The sequence below is a fragment of the Bidens hawaiensis genome, unplaced genomic scaffold (assembly GCF_021521415.1).
Source record: "Bidens hawaiensis isolate Kalapana, Puna unplaced genomic scaffold, B.hawaiensis_p1.1 tig00013119_1, whole genome shotgun sequence".
Classification (NCBI taxonomy): Eukaryota; Viridiplantae; Streptophyta; class Magnoliopsida; order Asterales; family Asteraceae; genus Bidens; species Bidens hawaiensis.
The window spans coordinates 495,131-518,175 of record NW_027492108.1 but is presented as its reverse complement, the minus strand read 5'-3'; the positions used below and the strand labels follow the sequence as shown (position 1 = coordinate 518,175).

General features: G+C 33.1%; 3 protein-coding genes across 3 annotated transcripts in view; all 3 read right to left on the bottom strand.

The window, feature by feature from the left end:
• Positions 1-844: 844 nt before the first annotated feature.
• On the bottom strand, positions 845-13,008 carry LOC143543423 (F-box/kelch-repeat protein At3g23880-like). The gene is made up of 2 exons (XM_077035750.1): positions 12,420-13,008; positions 845-1,908 (listed from the first exon to the last, which is right to left on the bottom strand). Exons 1-2 carry the CDS (start codon positions 13,006-13,008, stop codon positions 1,328-1,330), a joined length of 1,170 nt encoding a protein of 389 aa, XP_076891865.1. The 3' UTR covers positions 845-1,327.
• The window catches only part of LOC143543399 (F-box protein CPR1-like), a 55,787-nt gene continuing 44,513 nt past the window's right edge, over positions 11,772-23,045 (bottom strand). Inside the window, exon 2 of the mRNA XM_077035732.1 lies at positions 11,772-12,212. The gene's annotated coding sequence lies outside the window, so the exon portion shown is untranslated. The remainder of the gene's footprint in view (positions 12,213-23,045) is intronic.
• On the bottom strand, positions 17,586-21,075 carry LOC143543422 (F-box/kelch-repeat protein At3g23880-like). Its single transcript, XM_077035749.1, has 3 exons — positions 20,212-21,075; positions 19,294-19,404; positions 17,586-17,663 (listed from the first exon to the last, which is right to left on the bottom strand). The coding sequence occupies exons 1-3, from the start codon at positions 21,073-21,075 to the stop codon at positions 17,586-17,588; spliced, it is 1,053 nt and encodes a 350-aa protein (XP_076891864.1).

Sequence of the window (23,045 nt, the reverse complement as noted above, 5' to 3'; positions counted from 1 at the left end):
ACCCTAATTAGCTTATTCGGGTTCAGGTCGGGTTAATCGGGTTCGGGCATTTTGGACACCCCTACATAGAAGTACACGAGTAAAAACTTAAAAAACGTGTTAGGCTTGTTAAGGCTCAACAAGTCTATACAATCTTCCATACAAAGCTCAAGCTTTGGTTGATAACTAAATGAGTTTTATTTGAAGTAGCTGCTCAATATGACTGGACTCCTTTCAATCATTAATCCTTTTGATCTCAAGTAGCTCGTAAAAAGCTTGACTCGTTTGCACCCCTAGTTAAGATATTTACCTGTATTTCTAGTCTTAATTTTACATATCACACCCATGTTTTCGTAATTGTTAATCTCTATAAAGAATACCTGGAATTTTTATAACAAAACGTGTTATTTAAGATAATACTTTAGTCTTTGGTTCAACTTTTTGAAAAGTTTAGTTTTTAAAAATTTCAAACTTGAATGATTAAGTTCACACTGGACAGTTTGTTTATATTATGTAGGTTTAACATATTTATTAAGAAATGTTAGGGCTTTGATCTTTAGATTATAAATTTTGGTTAAGCAACACGTCTAGATTCTCAAAATGTACGATGTCCATCTGTAGTTTAGAATCATAGGATCTCGATTTGGAATGTTACAATGGCACCTCCCGTATATTACATTCAGATGAGAGTAAGAAAAAGTTAGAAAGCACACACAGCCAATTTAGTCCAAGAATCTTTCACTCCATAAACCTTCATCACCCATAAATTCACACAAACCCCACAACAATTAGAAAGCACACACAGCCATTCTCTCAAACACCGTAATTCGAAATCCAAAAAATCACCTTAGTTTTTGGTTACTGATACTTTAATTCATTCCAACAATGAAGCACCTTTGACCTTCGTTAGCTCAGTAAAGCCAGGCAGCCAGGGGCAATAACTACTATAGTAGCCATCAGAGCCTGCATAAATAGAGAAAAACCACCAAGTTAGTTACCTTTTTCTTTAAATAACTGTTTATGTCCCTAACAGTCCACATGTGCTATATTGTTGGTACAAAGACTGATTCACAGTCAACTTCTCTATTCAAGATAGGAACAACAACACTCTACCTTTCTTTGCAAATTTTCAAAATAAAGTTACATATTCGTTCAATGTAACCATTACAGAAAATAAGTATTGGACTTGTTTCAAATGTATTAAACTTTTATACCTCTTGATGACAATATCTTTTGTTTCAAATTTGTATGCAAACTTCTAACAGTAACACGGCTTCTTCAGATGGTAAAAAACTAAAAAGAAGTAGACAGCGTACGGTTTGTTACAGCTTAAAAGAGGAAAAATTACCTATATATCTCCAGGACCTGCTGCAGGCATAGGTGAAACCAAACTCTCAACAAACGTACAAGCGTCAAAACATCTATATAAGCTCTGAATTTCTGAAAATGAACCATTCTTGGCATCATACACAATCAGTTTCCTCTGCCAAAATTGTATCAAAATTTTTCCATCATTTGACATACACAAAAGCATAAAAAACCGATCCGTCCCAGGATCAGTCAAATAGGGGATGGAAATCAATTTAGCCCAGGATTCTTTGACTCCATAAACCTTCATTAGCCATACATCCGCACGAATTCCAGGATAATCACAAAGCACACACAACTGTTCTCTCAAAGACCCCAGTCTCAACACCTTATCATCACCTGCATCATACAGAGGCTGCAAAACTTCCCCGTAAGTCTCCTTTGCTAAATCCAAAGAAATTATAGTCCACGGCCCTAAATATTTACTGGCAGCCCAATGAAGAGCCCCATTACAGAACTTACCGTAACCAATATGTAATTGAAAACCATGAGGAAAAGCATCCATTTTCTTCCAGTTTCCACTCTTCAACGAGTATATCTTAACGAAGTTTTCATGCTTATCTTTATTACGAAAAGATACTTCAATAACTTTGTAATCATCAGTAGACTCATCATACCCAAAACCAAACCACACATTCCAACCTGGACGCTTAATATAACCACTGGGTGGCAATCTGTATGATATTCTAGAACTAGGGTTCCAAAAAAACAGAGCGTCCTCCTCAACAACAAATCCCTGAACATCTATGCATACCAATCCATTGCAACAACCGACAATATCAACCGACTGACTCTGGTGTTCGGACAGATAATCAAGCTTCAAAGTATTATTAACAGAATTATCATAAAGCATGTCATGAAGATTACAAGTCTTAATTATTCTTCCTTCAGTACTAAATATTAGTCTATGATGAGCATACTGATTATCGCTTCTAGTTGAGATAGCAAGATGAGACTTAACAAACTGAGGATCAGAAATTAAAGAGTACCATAACTTGCAAACAGACTTGCACCGTAACAGCGACTCAACCGGAAGCTTTAGGAGAATTTCAACAGCAATCTCCGTCGGAATTGTAGGAACAGATTGCCGATGCGTGTCGTCATCGAGTGACATTTCACCCCGCTGGCTGCAAGTTAGTTAGGGTTCTACCCTAATTGAATTGAATTGAATTCATTTGGGGAAATAATAAATTGGTTTAATCTTCCATTAGTATGCTACTGTATCACTTTCTATTATTTTATTTTTCTTTCTGTTTTTATCAATTCGTTTTAAAACTACATGACGGTCTCAAGATTAGTTACGGTGTTCTAACTTCTAACCTCGGATATAGATAGCTACAGCATAAACTTATATGTTCAGATAAGCTGGAGACCGGTATCTGTATCCATACTTGTACTTTCATACTCGTACTTGTACCCGATTATAACCATACCAAAAATCAATAAAATCATGTACCAATACTCATACCAAATTTTTCGATATAGTACGGGTATTGGTACGAGTATTAATAATAATAATAATAATAATAAATAAATAAGTAAAAAATAAAAAAAAAATATATTATAATAATGCTAATAATAATAGTCTAGTATTATATAGATACATGAAAACATCGATAATAGTGTTGAATACTAAAATACTAGAAAATAAAGTAAAAATAAAATATTATAGTAGTATATTAGTTATACCTTGCAAATAAATAGATGAATACCTAAACATATTACATTAGGTTGAATTAAAAGCATAAAGAATATATGACCAAAAAATAAACAAAGCGACACAAAACAAAAAGGGGAAGACGTTTCTAACTAGAAACTATGTATTTTATTAGAGGTCTTTAACCTTAATTCTATGTCTCCAAAAAATTTCTATCCTCAACCATGTTCTCGAAAAAGTGTATTGGTGTATACTAAAATAAAATTAAAGAAGCAACAAGAAAATAAGAATTAGACGAGAAGATAAGGGAAATTGATATTGTTTCTTTTGATAGAAATGGTGATGAGGTCAAAAGTCACTGAGAAAGATGGGAAAGAGAATAAAACAAACTACTGACATTATTTTTTCATATTCTCCACTAACACCAACCATTCTCTATATAACAACCTATTTCTCATAATATAATTAATAAACTAATACAATGACGTGGCTCTATTACTTGTTATTCTTGCAATTTGATTGGGACCTTAATTTCTCTTTGGCTTCTCCTTAATTTTACCACATTATAGGTTGTGACATTCACAACATGTATATCTATCAAATCATGTCAAATCATCTCATCCCAAGTCATTTTGGGTCTACCTCTACCCATCCTCCCTTCTATAGTAATACTTCCACCTTATCATTCTCATCTCTGGTACCTCACTTTCGCGAATACGTCTTCTTAATGGCCCAACAATCTGTTCCATATAACATGACAGGTCTAACTGCAACCATGTAAAATGTTCCTTTTAGTTTAGCTGGAAATCAATTGTCACATAAAACTCCCTTAGCTGATCAGTCACAGACAGTGGAGATACTCGTTCTTTGCATGACTAATCCTCAATCCTTCCATCTCTAAAGCAGCTCATCATTCATCCAGCCTCATGTTCATACTCTATATTATTTAATACATATCGATATTGATAATGTATACATTTATAAACATGAGTTACAATTTTATATTTAAATGTGGTAAGAAAAACATATTTTAAAATGTATGTTTTGAATGTTTAGAAGTATTATAACTTAATTAAAAAGAGGTATTTAATAACGAACTGATTATTCAATGAAATTTATAGCAAATTAAAATTAGGGGTGGCAATCTTGATCTATGGGTTGAATGGGTTGTATCAAAATGTATAAGATGGGTCAAAATGGGTCAAACTAAAAAAAAGAAAATGAATGAAACGGGTAAAAACGGGTTGAAATTTCTCGGTTTTTTTTATTTTTTTTATGGAACGAGAAAAACGGAGGTAACTTTTTGGCATTTTTACTTTTTACGTTTTTTATTTATACTTCGAGTTATAATTTTTTAATTATTTTTTTTGAATTTTTTTGTGAGGAGTTTTGAAATGGGTCAAAATGGGTTGAGATTTCAAAACCCATCACCAAAAAATTCAAAAAAAATAATTAAAAAATTATAACTCGAAATATAAATAAAAAACGTAAAAAGTAAAAATACCAAAAAGTTTCTTCCGTTTTTCTCGTTCCATTAAAAAAACCCCGAGAAATGTCAACCCGTTTTGACCCGTTTCAATCATTTTCTTTTTTAAGTTTGACCCATATTATACATTTTAATACAATCCATTCAACCCATGAGTCAAGATTGCCACCCATAATTAAAATGAACTGATTATTCAATAAAATTTATATCAAATTAAAATGAACTGCTTTAAGAATTAAATTGAATCGCTCTAGGAATAACACGTGGCCAATAAAAAAAATGGAATGCATTAGATGGTGCCAATTGAGCATTGGTAGGCTACTTATTTGTTATATGAAACATTTTCTTTTATTATATACGAAAGATGGAAGATTTAAACACACGGGAGAATATGTGTAGCGGGTCACGGGGTTGTACATGTAATCTCTTAACGGTTTGGAATGTGATGTATTTTCAGTAAGTAGACTTACTATATACATGTTTTGGAATAAATATTACACGACGTTTTCAATATATATAAACTCATCTTGTAATGATTAGTCATTTTGAGTTATTACTTATTTCATTATATATGTAATATAGGAGCACATAACTTAAGTGAGAACATAGAATTTCAACAAGCATGATTTCGGATTAAATGTTGCTAGAAGGTCCGTAAAAAAGCCAACCTGATCTTTTTAAAGTTTTTACAAATGCTTTGTGATTTCAATTACTACTGTTGATGTATGTGTGATATCAGGTAAGTTTCCTGAACCATGTTTAGCTCTAACCTGTTAAATTAATAAAACTAGAAGCTAACCACAAAATGAGAAGAAACATGATGACACCCAAAATGTATTAACTAGCTGAGAATCTCCAAAATCGACTTACTAAGTTACTGCCGTATCGACATTTTGTTATTACATTAAACATATACCAATCATACAAACAAAATTTGTGAAAGAAAAACTTTTTATTGTAACCTGACCCGCATGGCCATATAGAAAACCACTTGCCATGGAGACATTAAAATCAACAAATTTAACCACAACTAGGATGCTAAGCAACATAGATTGCATACCATGTTTCTCAAAACAGTACTAAACATAAACTTAAAATGTTTACACTCTAACCAATTAAATCATCAAAGTGAAGAGAATGTATTGTTTCTCAGATGATCCTGGGAAACAACAAAATCATACAAACAAATTGGCCACTCGATAACACCAAGTTACATTGTAGTAGTAGTTCATAGCAACGATGAAGACCCTTGACTATCATTTGCTAGGAGCAATAAGCACTGTGGATCGATTACCTGCATTGATAGAAAAAACCAACAACTTCGTTACTTTTTCTTTAAATAATTGTTTTAGCCATGATAATCCATATAATCCATGCAAATCATGCTAAACCTAAGGCATAACACTATATAAACTAGTTACAAATATATATGAAACATGCAAAATTTTAAAGTGGCCAACTAATATGTTACCATTGCAAGTCACAATACTCGCAACAAACAAGTAAGCAACGCTTCTTCGAAGGGTAAAAAGAAGTAGACGACATATGCTTTATTACAACTGACAGGAACGTGAAAGCAAGTGAAAAGAACGACATTTACCTATCTCCGAGACCTGCTGCGGCCTGGGGGCATTGGTGAAACCAAGCTCTCAACAAAGGTAGCAGCTTGATCACATCTACCCAAGTTCTGATTCTCTGAATATGAACCATTCTTGGAATCATAGACAACCAATTTCGACCAACCTTCAAACCCAAATTGCAACAAAAACTTTCCATCATTTGAAATACACAAAGGCATAAAAAACCGATCCCTCCCAGGATCAGTCAAATACGGGATGGAAACAAATTTAGTCCAAGAATCTTTCATTCCATAAACCTTCATAACCCACAAATCCGCACGAATTCCACGATAATCACAAAGCACACACAACCATTCTCTCAAAGACCCAAACTCAAATCTTTATCACCGGTAGACTCATCATACCCAAAACCATACAACACATGCAAACCAAGCTGCTTTTTATAACCACTAGGTGGCAATCTGTTTGCTTTCCTAGTACTAGGGTTCCAAATAAACAGTAGCTCATCCATAATAGCCATGCATAGCAATCCATTGTAAGAACCAATAGCATAAACATATTTAAAGGGTGCCTGAATGGATAATCAAGGTCTAAAGCATTATTAATGGAATTATTATTATCATTAAGCACATCATCAAGGTTACAAGTTTTAAGCTTTTCTCCTTGCCCAGTGCTAAAAACTAGCCTATAGTGAGCATATTGATTATTGTTTGTAGTTGATATAGCAAGATGAGACTTGACAAAGTGAGCATCAGAAATTAAAGAGTGCCATGACTTGCAAACAGACTTACACCGTAACATCGATTCAACCGGAAGCCTCAGCAGAATTTCAAGGATGATCTCAGTCAGAAGCGTAGGAGCAGATTCAGATGTACTGATTCTGATTCTCTTTGGTTGCTGGTGGTGATTATACTCCATTTTAGCCAATTGATTTGGGGTATGTTATACTAGGGTTCTTCAGTAATTGATTTGGGGGGAAATTTAAACATCACCTTATTTATCATTTATCATGCTTTTAACACATGTACTAGACGGGTGCTCGCGTGATGCAGCGGGTGTTTGAACCTGTTAATCACGTACAAATATAAGTGTTTATGGTTAGGTTAAAACCTTAAAATCGGTCATTGGTTTGACTTCTTTTTTCTTTTTATTTTTTACATTCGGTTTGTTGGTCGGTTTCAAAATTTTCAAAACGTAGTGAACGGTTGATTCACGGTTTATATCGGCTACCGGCCATATGAAACCAGAAAAGACTGTAAATTAACCTAATTGCAATATGATTCCTTTTTAAATCTTTGTTGTTATTATTTCATGTCCTAAATCTTCCATTAATATTTACCATTTATGTGACTAAAATTATCATTTTTTATAATTTATGATCATCTCAAGTATCATATTATGTTAGTTTTTAGTTAAAAATTGATGGTACATTTAAATTATTAATTATTTTAAACTAAATTTATTATTAAAGTTTAAACTGTGAAACCAAACTGGAATCAGACCGTTAGTAACGATTCGGTTTCAACTTTCAATGGTTGAGTTTGGTTTTAGACGACACAAAATCAGTATTAACGGTTGGACTCACAAGTTTAACTTAAAAACCATCAAAACCGACACTGAACACCCCTACGTAACATTAATTTATTTAAAATGAAAAAAAATTACAACAATATCATATCTAAATTAAAGAGAATAAAATGCTCGTTTTAATGATGCAATTTTTTTATAAAAATATTAAAGTATGAAAAAGTTATAGTCGTTTAAAAATCATGGGTGAGAAGTTAGTTTACAAGTTAAATTAAAAACATAATATGGTTAAAAATGAGAGACCAAACTTGTAAGTTGAATGGATTGTGTTTAAAAGACATGTTTACCCTTACTAACACATGTACCTCATGCTTTAAGTGTTGTAAATTACTTAAAATGGGTGTCTTAATTTGCCCTTGGTTGATGTATTATATATAGTATAGATTAACCGGCTTTTGAACCAATATATTACACATTTACACGAAATTTATCAAAAGATAAAGTATATAAGCTTTGTTATTTGAAATAAATAACTAAAATTAAAGGTAAAAAGAAAAAAAAGACAATATATGGTACTAACAATAATTAATCTAGAAATCTCAAATTTATAAATTTGAAAAAATCTATATATATACAACATTTTTTGTTTTATCACAAATATTCTCAGCATCATCTAATATTAATAATTTTAGATCAAGTCTGCTAACTAGCTTGAATAATTTAACGTATAGTGTCCATGGTAAAGAAATGGACACCGAATGAACAAACCAACCCTAAAAAAATATTGTTCTTGACTATTTACTATTCGTTTAACTTTTATATTTCCACCTGTTTGATTTTCAATCAATATTTTACTTTTAATTTTCTGACTATTTTATAACCTAATTGCCAAAACGTTTTTACCCATGACCCATTGATAGCTTTGATGAATGTGGTGAGAAATTAGAAGATTATGGGGAAATTTGACTATTTTATAACCTAATTGTCAAAATAGTTTTAACCAATTATATATGGATTGCTATGATGAATGTGATGAGAGATTAGAAGATTAAGAGGACAAATTAGGCTACAATTGAATATGAATTTGACACATAAGTCATTATGTTACTTTATTAGAACAGTAAGATAAGATACGATATGTGAATGATAAGTGACAACATTTAGATAGAGTTTGGTATACAAAAATGACAGAAGGAATGAAATGAGTTATTGTGAGGTAATGATAAAAATGAGTGTTCGGTTGATCGATGGAATGAAATCAATGATTACACAGACAATCACGTTCCATCAAACTTTTCATTCCATCCATTTTTTTTTAACTTTTTCATCCCATTTTTCTTTCACCATACTCTTTCGACAACACTACCTGAAAACCATCAATCCGTCACCACCTGACCACCGCTACCATCGTCGCCATCACCTGACCACCGACACTACTATTGCCCCCACCACCGCCTCCATCGACACTATCATCGCCTCCTGATCGCAACCAGCACCACTACCTCTACAACCGCTGTTGCTGCCTAACCACCACCATTGCCACTACTTAACCGCCACCACTACCATCACCACCACCACCTGACCCAGCGCCACCACCACCGCTTAACCATCACCACCCCCGCCACCACAATTGCAACTGCTACCGTCATCGTCACCCCCGCCACCACCATTTTCTGTTACCGTCATCGCCACCTGACCACCACCGCCGCCGCCACTGTCGCTGAGTGACCACCACCGTTGCGATCACTTAACTGCCACAACTACCATTGCCATCACCACTTGACCTCTAATGCTACCACCACCACTATCACCGTTGCAGCCGCTACCATCATTGTCACCTAGTCACTTGACCACCATAGACATGGTTACTTCCTAACCACCACCGCCACCGCCACCGCCATCGTCTAACTATCACCGACACCATTGCAATTTTTTTTTATTTTGAAACAGGGGTATTTTTATTATTTTCTACTTTATTCTCATGTTTTTTTTCTATCGAACGACATAAAGGAATAACTCATTACATTCTCATAGGTTAACAAAAAAAAACAAAATAATAGTAATGATCCAATTCAATCACTTGTTCATTCAATTCTTTCTTCATTCCATTCCCCACAACTAGACATGCTATTATAGTTTTTTATTAGAGAGTATAGATATAGATTTAGATATCTATAAACCTGAAAGAGTGCCACATTATTGCAGCCCCTGTAAAAGTGTTGGCATTAAGTAAACAGCAAGGTTAACAATTGAAAGATATATTGGTCGGATGCATACAAGGACTAAAACTAGACACATATGCTAATAAAAAATTAAACATGCTGAAGGGTTAAAGTTAAAACAAGTTTGGGTTATAATCAAATTGGCATGGATTCTTGTGTAATAAAATCAATGGGCGTGCTCACGTTAAACCTGTTTCCGAATTCCGGTGAGTTGTAACATCCTAACTGATTTAACCAATTTCGGTTTAGGGTTGAAGTTAACAAGATTGTCATGATTACACTATCCGCAAAACAAATTTTGGTTTCCATGTTACAGTTTGCGAGTTTGGAATGTGATATATTTTGAATGAGTTGAAATGAACTAATATTCACACAATATACATATTTATATAATATAAACTAGGGTAGTGTGTAACTTTTAACACTTTATTTATTTGGGGTTAGAGCACTCATAACATATATGCTCTATAATATGTGAGTGTGACTCCATTTTTTAAAACGGGGTCGTAAGTGATTGTGATTGGAAGAGAGAAAATATTATACATTATAAAGATATAAAAAATATTATTTAATTAAAAATGATAGAGAAAAGACAATGATTTTTAGTGTAATTATAAAGGTTGAATACTCTTAATAATTTGACAAAATTCAAAAGAACATAAACAAGGTTTTGATCCTTTCAACCTTCATTATGTTTGTAATATAGAGCACATAATTTATGGATTAGATGTTGACGGAACGGAAACAATGAATTCCAGCAAGTATAATTTTAGATTAGATGTTGACGGATAAGGTCCACAAGTGTCAAAGCTTGATAGTCAACCCACCATGAAACCTGAATTTTTGTGCTAAACTGGACTCATTTTAACAGTTAGATCATGATCAATCGAGCATCCATCTATGACCTCTGTCGAGCATTTTAAAATTTTTTTATAAATATTTTGTATTTGCTAGTACTAACCTCTATCTATTCAATTGCTATCAGATAAATATCCTGGCCATAAAACCACGTTCTAATGAAGCAATTTCCAGCCATTTTACATGTACATGATGCATGAAATTATCTCTAAACCCGTTTTAAATTAAGAAAACTATAAGCTCAACTACAAAATGAAAAGAAACATGATAACATCCAAAATGTATTAACATACTTAGAAACTTCAAAATCGACTTACTAAAATACCGCCTTACCGACATTTTGGTAATATATTCTAAAATATATCAATTAGACAAAACTTCGGAAAACAAATTCTTTTTTTTTTGGCAACCTAACATGCATAGAAAACTATTCACAGTTTCCTGTCAAATTCCCAATTCATCATGGTGATATAAATCCAACAATTTAACCACAATTGAGATACTTACTAACATAGATTGCTTACCATGTTTCTCAAAACAGTACTAAACACACCCATAAAATGCTACACAAACCATCCAACAAAAAGCATAAAAGTGAAGAAAATGTATTGTTTCTAAGATGATAATGGAAAGCATAGAAAACATTACTCAAAAGTAATACTCACACCAAGATACTTTGTAGTAATTCATACCAACAATGAAGACCATTCTTGACCATCATTTGCTAGCTAGGAGCAATAACCACTACGATTTACCTGCATCAATACAAAACAATTCCACCAATTTCATTATTTTTTCCTTTGAATAATCATTTTATATTAGCCTGATAATCCATATGGTCTATAAAAGGTAAGCCACAATGACCGTTAAGGGTGCAAACGATTCGAGCCTAGCCGGAACTCGACTAGGCTCAAACTTGACTCGTTTAACTTACACAGAGCTCGAGCTAGGCTCGTTTCGATCTCTATTTCTAAAGCTCAAGCCTGGCTCGTTTACTAAATATTAGTTACTTTTTATATATTAAATTATTAATAACTATTTTTATATACATTTTTTATAAATTATAACTTTATATATAACATAATATATATTATATAGTTATTATGTATTAAGATTATATATATTGATTAATAATCATTATTGACTTATTGTTATAATAAAAATTACCTATCTCTTAGACCTGCTGCGGCCTGGGGGCATAGGTGAAACCAAACTCTCAACAAAGGTAGAAGCTTGCTGACAACTATTAAAGTTTTGAATTTCTGAAAATGAACCTTTCTTGGAATCATAGACAATCAATTTTAACCAACCTACTAACACAAATTGTAACAAAAGTTTTCCATTATTTGAAATACACAAAGGCATCAAACGCTGATCCATCCAAGGATCACTGAAATACGGTATGGAAACTAATTTAGTCCAAGAATTTTTCATTCCATAAACCTTCATCACCCACAAATCCGCATGAATTGGATTGTAACTACAAACCACACACAACCATTCTCTCAAAGACCCCAGTGTCAAATACTTATGACCTGACAGAGGCTGCAAAACTTGCCCATAAGTCTCCTTTGCTAAATCCAAAGAAACTATAATCCACGGATAAGATGATGACTTGCTAGCAGCCCAATGAAGAGCCCCATTACAGAACTTACCGTAATCTACATGGAATTGAAAACCATGAAGAAAAGCATTCTTCCAATTTCCACTTTTCAACGAGTATATCTTAACTAAAGTTTCACGCTTATCTTTATTACGAGAAGATAATTCAACAACTTTGTAATCATCAGTAGACTCAACATACCCAAAACCATGCAACACATAAACACCAGGCTGCGTTCTATAAGTACCAGTGGGTGGCAATCTGTATGATATTCTAGTACTAGGGTTCCAAATATACAGAACGTCCTTGTCAACATCTATGCATACCAATCCATTGCAAGAACCAACAATCGAAACACGTTTACTCAGGCGTCTGAATGGATAATCAAGCTCTAAAGCATTATTAACAGAGTTATCATACAGCACATCATCAAGATTACAAGATTCAATCCGTGTTCCTTGGTTAGTACTAAAAATGGAGGACTTATCAAAATTAATTATGTTTCTTTCAGTGCTAAAAACTAGTCTATGCTGTCTATAGTAATTGCTTCTAGTTGACATAGCAAGATGAGACTTAACAAACTGAGGATCAGAAATTAAAGAGCACCATGACTTGCAAACAGACTTACACCGTAACACCGATTTAACCGGAAGCCTCAGCAGAATTTCGAGGATGATCTCCGTAGGAAACGTAACAACTGATGGAGGTTCTTCGTCTTCGACTACCATTGCTAGGGTTAATTATAAATACAAAGGGTGTTGATAAAACTAATTTATTTCTTTTCTACCTACATATTCAGTCAACCAAATTTTCATTAGTTTTTATAAAAAAAATAAAATCAATATTGTTTTTATTGATTTGGTGAAAAATATCACATGTGCGTTTATTTATTTATACCCTTGTAATTGCTTGTTTTACCCATCGTAGCGAAGCGGGTTAAATGCATTTACGGCTGTAAATAAACTGAATGTTTAGCGAACAGTTTGACGGAAAGTTCGTTTACGTTCTTTCGCTTAATAAATGAACAGACATGAACAGAGGTTGCGTTTGTTCATTAGTGTTCGTGAACGTTAAAAGATAAAGTGTCAATTTATGTTCATTTACGTGTGTTTGTTCATACGCATTAGTTAAAGGTTTGTTTTTATATTTTTTTAATATTTCATTTTACTTATCAATCTAGCATTTAAATTTATAATTATTTTGTTTATGTTCAGTTGGTTTCGTTAATGGTCTGTTCTATAAAGTCTTGCTTTAACTAACAATAAATCTAATTTGTGCTTCGTTGACATTATTATCATAAAATTGCCGAATGGGGATGATTATGCTTATGATTATTATTTCAAGTGCACAACTTTATATCTAAGGTGATCTTGTCTAATGCATTGGATTAAGATGTTTTTTTTATTATCATAAATCGTACATGTTCATTTGCGTTCGTGAACCGTTTGTGAACGAGTTTAATTCCTTAACGAACGAACACGAACAATATTTTCTATGGTTAGCGTTCATGAACAAGTTCAATTCCTTAACGAGCGATCACGGGCAATATTATCCGTTCGGTTAGCGTTCATGAACCATTCGTGAATAAGTTTAATGCTAAACGACTAACATGAACAAGGCTTCGTTTGGTTCATTTGCAGCCCAAAATGCATTACAACTCGAAAGCTATCGTTCATTGTGGCGAGTACGTGATGGGAAATCCGTTGGTGTCGGTTTGATTTGTACCAAAGTTGTGGGGCTAAAAAATAATTGTGTGAAACAAAAGTTGAGGGACCAAAAACGTATACATGTTAATCTTGTGCAACAAAAGTTGAAGGGAAAAACATAGGCATGCAAAACTTAAAAGTTGAGGAGCCAAAAACGTATATATGTAAAACTTGCGAAACGAATGAGGGGGGGGGGGGGGGACATACATATGTGAAAAATAAAGTTAAGGGCAAAAAAGGCATATGTGTCAAAATAGTGTGACAAAAGTATATCTATCTTCATTTCTAAAATTTAAAAAAGACATCCAAATAATCACTTCAACCAATTCTCTATCTTCAAACTCCATCTCTAAATTTTAGTGAAATGATATAAGAAGCCTTTAAATTTAGAGTGTTTACAATACTCTATTTCAATCTACCCTTCTATAAATTTATATTATAAATCATTTTATATTGAAAATAATAATATGACAAATGAACATAGAGATGGTAATGAATAATGAGTTGGGAGATGTTATTAGAAAATGATGTACAAATTAAAGAATTTTATTTAGTTAAATATTAAAAATGGAGATAAAGAACCCATTGAAAATGCTTTAAAAGTCATATTTTCAAAATTTATTTCTCAATTTGTAGAACCTTCCACATACTATCTACGTTACACCGATTTTGTCTTTATCTTACTTACAAACGATTATGTTTTTATATTTCACGATTTTATACATTCACAGTGATATATGTTGAAAACTATTGTAACATTTTTTTTTTAAAATATAGGGGGTGGTGTAGAGGAATGGTGAATGTGTTGGAGTGAGTTTTATTCTAACACATTTTTTTTATAGTTTAGAAATGGGAGAGGTATAAGATGAGAATGATCTTACATATCAGTTAAATATTTTTTTTTATCTTTGTTAATTTAGCTCACTATTTTAATAATATAACAAAATGATCCGAAATTAAAGAGTACCATGACTTGCAAACAGACTTACACCGTAACAGCGACTCAACCGGAAGCCTCGATAGAATTTCGACGACGATGTCCGTCAGAAGCGTGAGAACAGACGGAGGAGATGTTTCAATTACATTTGGCCGTTCTTCGAGTGCCATTTCATACACCGGTAAAGTAACTAGGGTTTCAGTGATTGATTATAAACTCACGCTTTGCTCGTTTATCATATATTATTAATTTAATTAATAATTAAATAATATTTTTATAGTATCCAAATTTACCTAACATTTTTTTCTGCTCTCACAACCACGCTCTAAAAATAGAGCACATTTACATCTTATGGAAGAGCTATGTGTGAATCCTCTAATGCTATCGACCAGTATACATCACGCGTGAGGGAAAATAGTCCTACGTGACGATTTGGTCATTGAGTGAGACCCCTAGAACACTGCCCACCATTTGGTCACTAGTAAAATAAGCTTATTAACTATGGTGACGCTCCTCATTTCAAATGGTGTTAGTTTCACTCGTTGTCTTTTATATGATAAATTGCCTCGCTTTTTAGTCATTTACACTAACGATCATTCAAAAACTCAGCTAAATCTGGTCATATGCCAGACACATTAATGTATTAGGCCATCATTTTACTTTTTAATATATATTATAAAATATCTAGTAAATAAAATAGATGAAATAATTGGGACCCACCCAATTAACCCATCAAAATTTATCATCTTCTCTAGAGCATTCTCATTATATCCTCTAAAATTATGTGAGGTACGTTTGTAAATTACAAGATGGAGTTTTGAGTGATTGTGAGAGTAAATTATAAGGCGGGGAGAAAAAAAGTAATGATTTTTTTTATAAATCTGGAGAAATAAAGTTTGCCCCTAACAGAAGGTGTTGAGAGGAATTAAGGGACTGGGTGTGTTCGAAACCCATACACAAGTGTGCTTAGGGGTCTTATAATGTTCGATATAACTTGTACTGGCATCTGATTAATTATCATGAATTAAGTGACGGTTTCAAGTTTGTTCAATCTTAGTCAATGATTTGTTAAAAACGTAAATTAATCATTGAAATGACCTTTGAATACATTCATATTGCGTTTGAAAAAATAATAACGATTATTAAGGCTATCAATAATCGACTTTTTAGTCGGAGATATGGCCGGATGGGAGCTGGTTTAGCCAGCGCCAGGAATGATTGGCAGTTGGGGAAACGGGAGAGAAATGGGGTGGGGGCTGTTTGGTTTGGGATTTGACACCATTAGTCCTTAGGCTTTTAAAATGTTAAAACTACACAAAACTTTAACAAAAGGGGCGTTTGATTAAAATAAATGATAAAATGATTGAATTTACAAGTTCCCTGACTTAACGAATAAAAATAGATAAGGTTACAAAAAGATACTAAAGTGGAATGTTTTAGAAACGTGAAGTAATCATTTGCAATAAATTCAAAAACGATACTAAAGTTGTGTATTGAACAAACCACATGTATCATAATAACACTTAACTCAAAAAATCTTTATGTCACCAACATTTCTTTTGTTGGGCCAAAGTTTCAAACTTAAATGATAAAGCCGAAAACATCGAACCGGAACCGAAACCAAACCAAAACAAAAATTCAAGAAAACCGAAACAGAAACCAAACGGTTTTCAAAATCTCAAAAACCTGAAATTCAGTTTTTGGTTCAATTTTAAGCCAAAACCGACTCGTACACACTACTAATGTTTATCGATTGTAAAAAATGCAGAGAAAACTGACATTACGGTTATTCATATAATATATAATCATCCTCGTGTCCATTTCGTTTTTATTTGGGGCTCTGGAAGCTTCTTTTAACATCGGTTACAAACCAATTACTATTATACCGGTTAAAAAACAAATTTTGTTTCGATTGTATTAACCAATTAGGAATTGCACCTCCATAAGTTTTGGCTTACATTAAGCACAAAATATGTACATAACTTTTCATTTCTTTCATCCTAGGGCTAGGCCATTTAACTTTGTAAAATTTAAATTTTAACATAATATAACTTCATCTCAATCTAAATAATTGGCTTGCATTAACTATTTACCCAACAAGATAAAGATATGAAATCGAATTTATACAATACCATTTGAAACACTTAGGATATGTTTGGCAAAACTAGCTGTAGCTGAAAGCTGGTGGCTTGAAGCTGTAACTTTTTAGATATATTTAGATGTTTGACAGAGTAGTTGTAGCTTTTAATAAATGTATAAACTTACTAAAATGGGCATAACTAAAAACAATAATAGTAAATGTATTTATTTTATAAGGTTATTTAAATAAATTAAAATGCTAAAAGTTTGTAGCTCTTTCTAAACGCTACTAGTAGAAGCTTTAAGCCTTTTCTTTTGACCTAAAAGCTTCAAGCTCCTTGAACCAAACAAGGCTTTTAATTAAGTAGGAGTTTTTTCTTAAAAACATGAAACTCCTAAAAACTTCCTGCCAAACATACCCTTATTAGCAATAGTTAGTGCCGTAGCGGTACACTGTTTATAATTTATACCCACTTTTAAATATGGGCATAAATAAAGCCCAATCACAAAACCAAGCACCCCAATATAGACCATTGGTCAATCTCACTACTAAATCTTTTAATCTGGCCGGACCCAATATGCTTCAATAAACGTTTGTTGACCACCCGTTGACTATATGGCCAATATTGACCAATATAGTCAACTTTGACTTTTTCCAGCCCTAAAATACCATAAAAACCATTTAGAAAAGAATAATAAAGTTCCAACTCCACCATATGGAAACGTAGTTCGGAACATCGAATTCCAGTAAGTATGATATCGGGTTAGATCATGTCCCCAAACATTCTAAATTGGGCAATTATGAGGGTTGGATCATGGTCCAACCATGTGAACTCTTATCAATTATTTTTGAAAGTTTTTTATAAATGTTGTTTTAGTTTTTATCACAAACCTCTATGTATGCATGCAAATGCTATTGTTAATGTATGTTTGATACCAGTTAATTTCAAACCTAAGGCATAATTAACACATATCCATAGACTAATAGGTAATAACTAATTTGCTACCAGCCGCTCTATTCAACCTAATCATGGCTTCATAACACAAATATATATTATTCCCTCCATTGTACCTACATTTGCAAAATTTCAAAGTAAATCTATATGTTTGTTCGATCAATCCAATCATTACAGAAGTTAAGGAGGTAATGACTTTCTCTCAAAATATGTCCAGGTAACATTGCAAGTTGCAACTATTTAAATACAGCGGATGACCCATTTTGATACTTTACAACATACTCATTTCAACCTTGACTCATTTTGGCCCGAACCAAATTTAATTTTTTTACAAAAGGCTGTTTTGAAACAAAAGGGGCTGCTCCAAGACCACACCTATCTACTTAGAAATCCTAGATCCCACCTATATACGAATCCGGTTATTTGTTTTACTATTTTATTAATTTATTTAAAAACTCAAATATGCTACATAATATACAAAAACTTATCTTTAACCATCTGAAGGCATATACTAATTCACTTTTTTCATAACTGCTTTAATTTGCTTAATTTTGGGTGTGACTTTTGAAATGATGTGTGACACTTATAATTAACTGAACAATAAAAAGCGCAAACTCGAATCAGTCACTTTATTTATTGTAAGGTTACCGGTTGGTGGGGGACGTCTAATGGTGGCATACACCATTTTTTATTGTAAGGCAATAAATGCGCTATAAATAGTTGATACACAACTTCTCCAATCCGATCGAGCCAATGCATAACTTCTCGAATCCGCACCTTCCATAATCGAAACAATTTTTTCCAATCCGGATTAGAGTTAGTATTGTTTCCTATAATATGATAGTAGTAGTGTTATTTCCCTAAAATTGTTATGGTTGGATGGTAAGAGTAGTGGTGTGCCTTGGTAGTTTTTCCTTGTAAGGCTGTGAATAGGTTGGTATGTTGAATGTTTTAAGCATGATAGATATGAACTAAACCTTAAAAAACCACTGTCCTCTCCTGAATTATTCATATCACAATCTCTCCCGTTTGTACTCGCTCTCCGATCAGCCATCCCACGACCCAGCCTAAACTAATAGCAACTAACAAGGTGTAACCTGTTAGTTGCCGTTTTAAGTGCACATCTAATCTACATATATGAAACCAAGCAAATGTGTTACAAAATGAATTCAGCGACTGCTATTGATGAACAACTAAAACGGTAATGAAATGGTGTTTTTTTTCCAACTCTGCTCGCTGATAACACACAATATATCCATAACTTAATCAATTGTTCATTTTGAATCATTCAACGACCAACAAATTATCCATAACTGAAATACACAATTAACATACATGTTTCCCATACACCATTACACAAACTATCCAGCATAAAGCATCAAAGCGAACATTCTGTTTCAGTGTATTCTCTCTCATTTGAGCATGGCCATGGAACACTATAGCTTCCTGCATCCAAAAACAAACCATCAAAAATGAATAACCATCATTAGTAGGAAAAAGAAAACCAACAAGTTAGTAACTTTTTATTTAAATAACTGTTTTGTCCCTAACAATTCAAACAGGCCATGCAAATCAAGCCAAACCTATAGCTAGAACATAATACTTTCATTGTACATATATTTACTATATCAACTGCACCATTCAACATAGGGACAATTAACAACAATGGCAAGTTCACAGCAGCCGATATATAAATCACAAATATTAAGTATTGATCATTTCTCAAATTATGTGTCCAAATAACATTGCAGCTATTTAAGGATTAGAAATAAAACTTAATAACTTGTATTCCTCTCGATCATGACAACGCTTTTCAAAAAAATTAAGTGCATTAATCGATTCATCAATTATTTTCCCACAATGATAGGCAACTAATACGTTACCATTGCAAGTAGCATCACTAAACCATATGAGTAAACAAAATTTATTCTATTCAAAAGTCACAACACAATCTGTATGCAAGCTCTCTTCAGAGGGTAAACATAAGTAAACAAACGGTTTATGACAACTGATAGAAAAGGAAAGCAAGATGAAAGAGCATTTATTACCTATCTAAGTTCTGAACTTCTGAAAATGAATTGTTCTTGGAATCATACACAATAAACTTCTTCCACCCAAATCCCAGCAAATATTTTCCATCATTTGAAATACACAAAGGAACTGAATGCAAATCCATCGAAGGAGATGCACCATGAAAATATGGGATGGAAACCAATTTAGCCAAGATTCTTTCACTCCATAATCCTTCATTACCCATAAATCTGCACGAATTCCAGGATAAATACAGACCCCACACAACCATTCTCCCAAAGACCCCAACTTCACATCCCTATCACTTGCATCATATGGGGGCAGCAATATTTCCCGGTAAGTCTCCGTTGCTAAATCCAAAGAAAGTATAGTCGACAACTGGGATTTGTTCCTAGCAGACCAATGAAGAGCTCCATTAGAGAACTTACCAAAACCATAACATCGAAATCTTTTAGGAAAACCAAAAACTTCCTTCCAAGTTCCATCCTTTAACGAGTATATCCTAACGAATGTTTCACAATTAGTTGTATCTTTAATATTACAAGAAAGCTTAACAACTTTGTAATTATCAGTAGATGCATCGTACCCAAAACCGTATATAAAAATCCAAAAACGCCCCCTAAATTGATGTTCGCAGTTTGGTAATATGTTAAACTTTCTAGTACTAGGGTTCCAAATAGATAAACCAAAACCCCCATCATTTATGCATACCAATCCATTGCAAGAGCCTACAAATCTAACATTAACTCGACGGATGTGTTTCGGTGGATAATAAATATCTGAAACATTAATGGATAAATTATAAAACACATCATAAAGATTACATCTCTTCATAATCTTTGGCCCAGTAGTAAACATCAGTTGATGGCAATTTAAGTTGCCAGCTGACAAAGCAAGATGAGACTTGACAAATTGAGGATCAGAAATTAAAGAGTACCATGACTTGCAAACAGACTTACACCGTAACAGCGACTCAACCGGAAGCTTTAGGAGAATTTGGACAATGATCTCTGTAAAAAGCATAAGAACAGATGATTGAGGATCTTCTTCTTCTTCAGATCGTTGATGCTTGTGTTTGAGTGCCATTTTCAGTGCCTGCTTACCGACCTAGGGTTTGCAATGTACTCGTCACTGATAGTATTTACTTTATACCCCCTTATATTATTATTATTATTATTATTTTTTATTTTATTTTTTTTTCGCAATTCTAACAAAACATATGGCAAAAATTATAATCATGAGTTAGACATAACTTTTGTAACTTACTCGTATTGAAACTTCAAAATAGTTAACAATCCATCGTTAAGCAGGGGAGACTCTGAGGGTAGGTAATATGGACATCCATTTGGGGCACGTTTTTTTTGGCACAATTTTTTTTATTTTCCCGATATTTTGTATATATATTTTTAAAATACCCGAAATCTTACGTTTATTGCTATTCGGTATGTAACAAACTCGTTCTAATAGCATAATTTTGCTGATTGTTATGTTTATGATTATAACTTTAATCGTTGTTTAAAAAAATTTAGTTTGTTAAGGTTTAAGGGGCTTAATTTTTCCGGCTCGACCGGGTATGTGCTCGAATTCTCAGAGCCGCCATTGACTTAGCTACCGCGCATTAACGGTCCTCTGTAGGGCCAATATTCTATATTAGTTTTAGGATTGTGTATGTCTTTAGATTTGCTTAGAGACAATGTAATACGTACCTCAGTACGTTTATTTTGTATCATGTTATGTAAACTTGGAGAAATGGGGGACCCTATATAAAGGGTCACTTAACCCATTTCTCCACCAACCTTGTGAATAACCCTTTGCAAATATTGTTGTCCATTACTTACAAACTCTCTCTACCTCCCTAACCCTCTAAGTTTCGGCTCATATACCACCAACGCAAGATCCGAGATCTCGGTCCTTGCTAGTTGTTTCCGCCAACTAGTAGAGAGGTTGATCCAAGAAGACTAGTAATTAGTTTGTTGTGTTGTTTGATCTGGTCACGGGACCTACATCCTCTAACGATCAATCGTTGATAGATATAAAAAGTTACTTTTTTCCATTTAGGCATTAATCAACCTTATGTTGTTGATTATGTATAGTTTAAATATGGGTCAAAGTCATAGAACACTAATCATAATTGATAAATCAGATTCTTAAGCATGAATATTAAACTTAAACTACTTACTACTTGTAGAAATGCATGGTTATCTTTGAAGAGGAGAATGAAGCCGTGATTCCCGTTATGGTACCACGTGTTGATGGATATTGAGAGAGAATAATCATTGGTGTTATTAAGGAGTTCTCTACTCTTATGATCAATACTAATGAACAATGATGATAAACGGTTATGAAAACTTTTTTATTAAAACATGTAATAACATAAATATAAAGTTTGGAGACTTGATGTCAAGTACTAATGACTTGTTAGCCCTAAAAAACTTATTCATGTAAAAAAATGTAAATATTTTTTTAACTTATAGGTCACTTCATGCTATAAACAACCATAATAGTATGCCATCGCACATCCTTTCAAATCAATTATGTACACCATATCCGGTCAAATCATATGGACCGTGTATATATGGTCAGTATGTGTTAATCTGTTAGTGTTAAAAATTAATTAGTCATTTCTTTGCCGGTCAAAAAAAAAAACATTATACGAGCCTTGCGAGATGGTCGTGTTTTTTTTCTGTCATAACGTCTGCTAGTATTACATACCAATGCTGATGTCTGATATTGAGAGAGAATAATCATTGGTATTATTAAGGAGTTCTCTACTCTTATGATCTATAATTAATGATCAATGATGATAATCGGTTATGAAAACTTTTTTATTAAAACATGTAATAACATAAATATAAAGTTTAGAGACTTGATGACAAGTACTAATGACTTGTTAGCCCTAAAAAACTTATTCATGTAAAACAAGGTAAATATTTTTTAGCTTATAAGTCACTTCATGCTATAAACAACCATAATAGTATGCCATCGCGCATCCTTTCAAATCAATTATGTGCACCATATCCGGTCAAATCATATGGACCGTATGGTATGACGAGAAA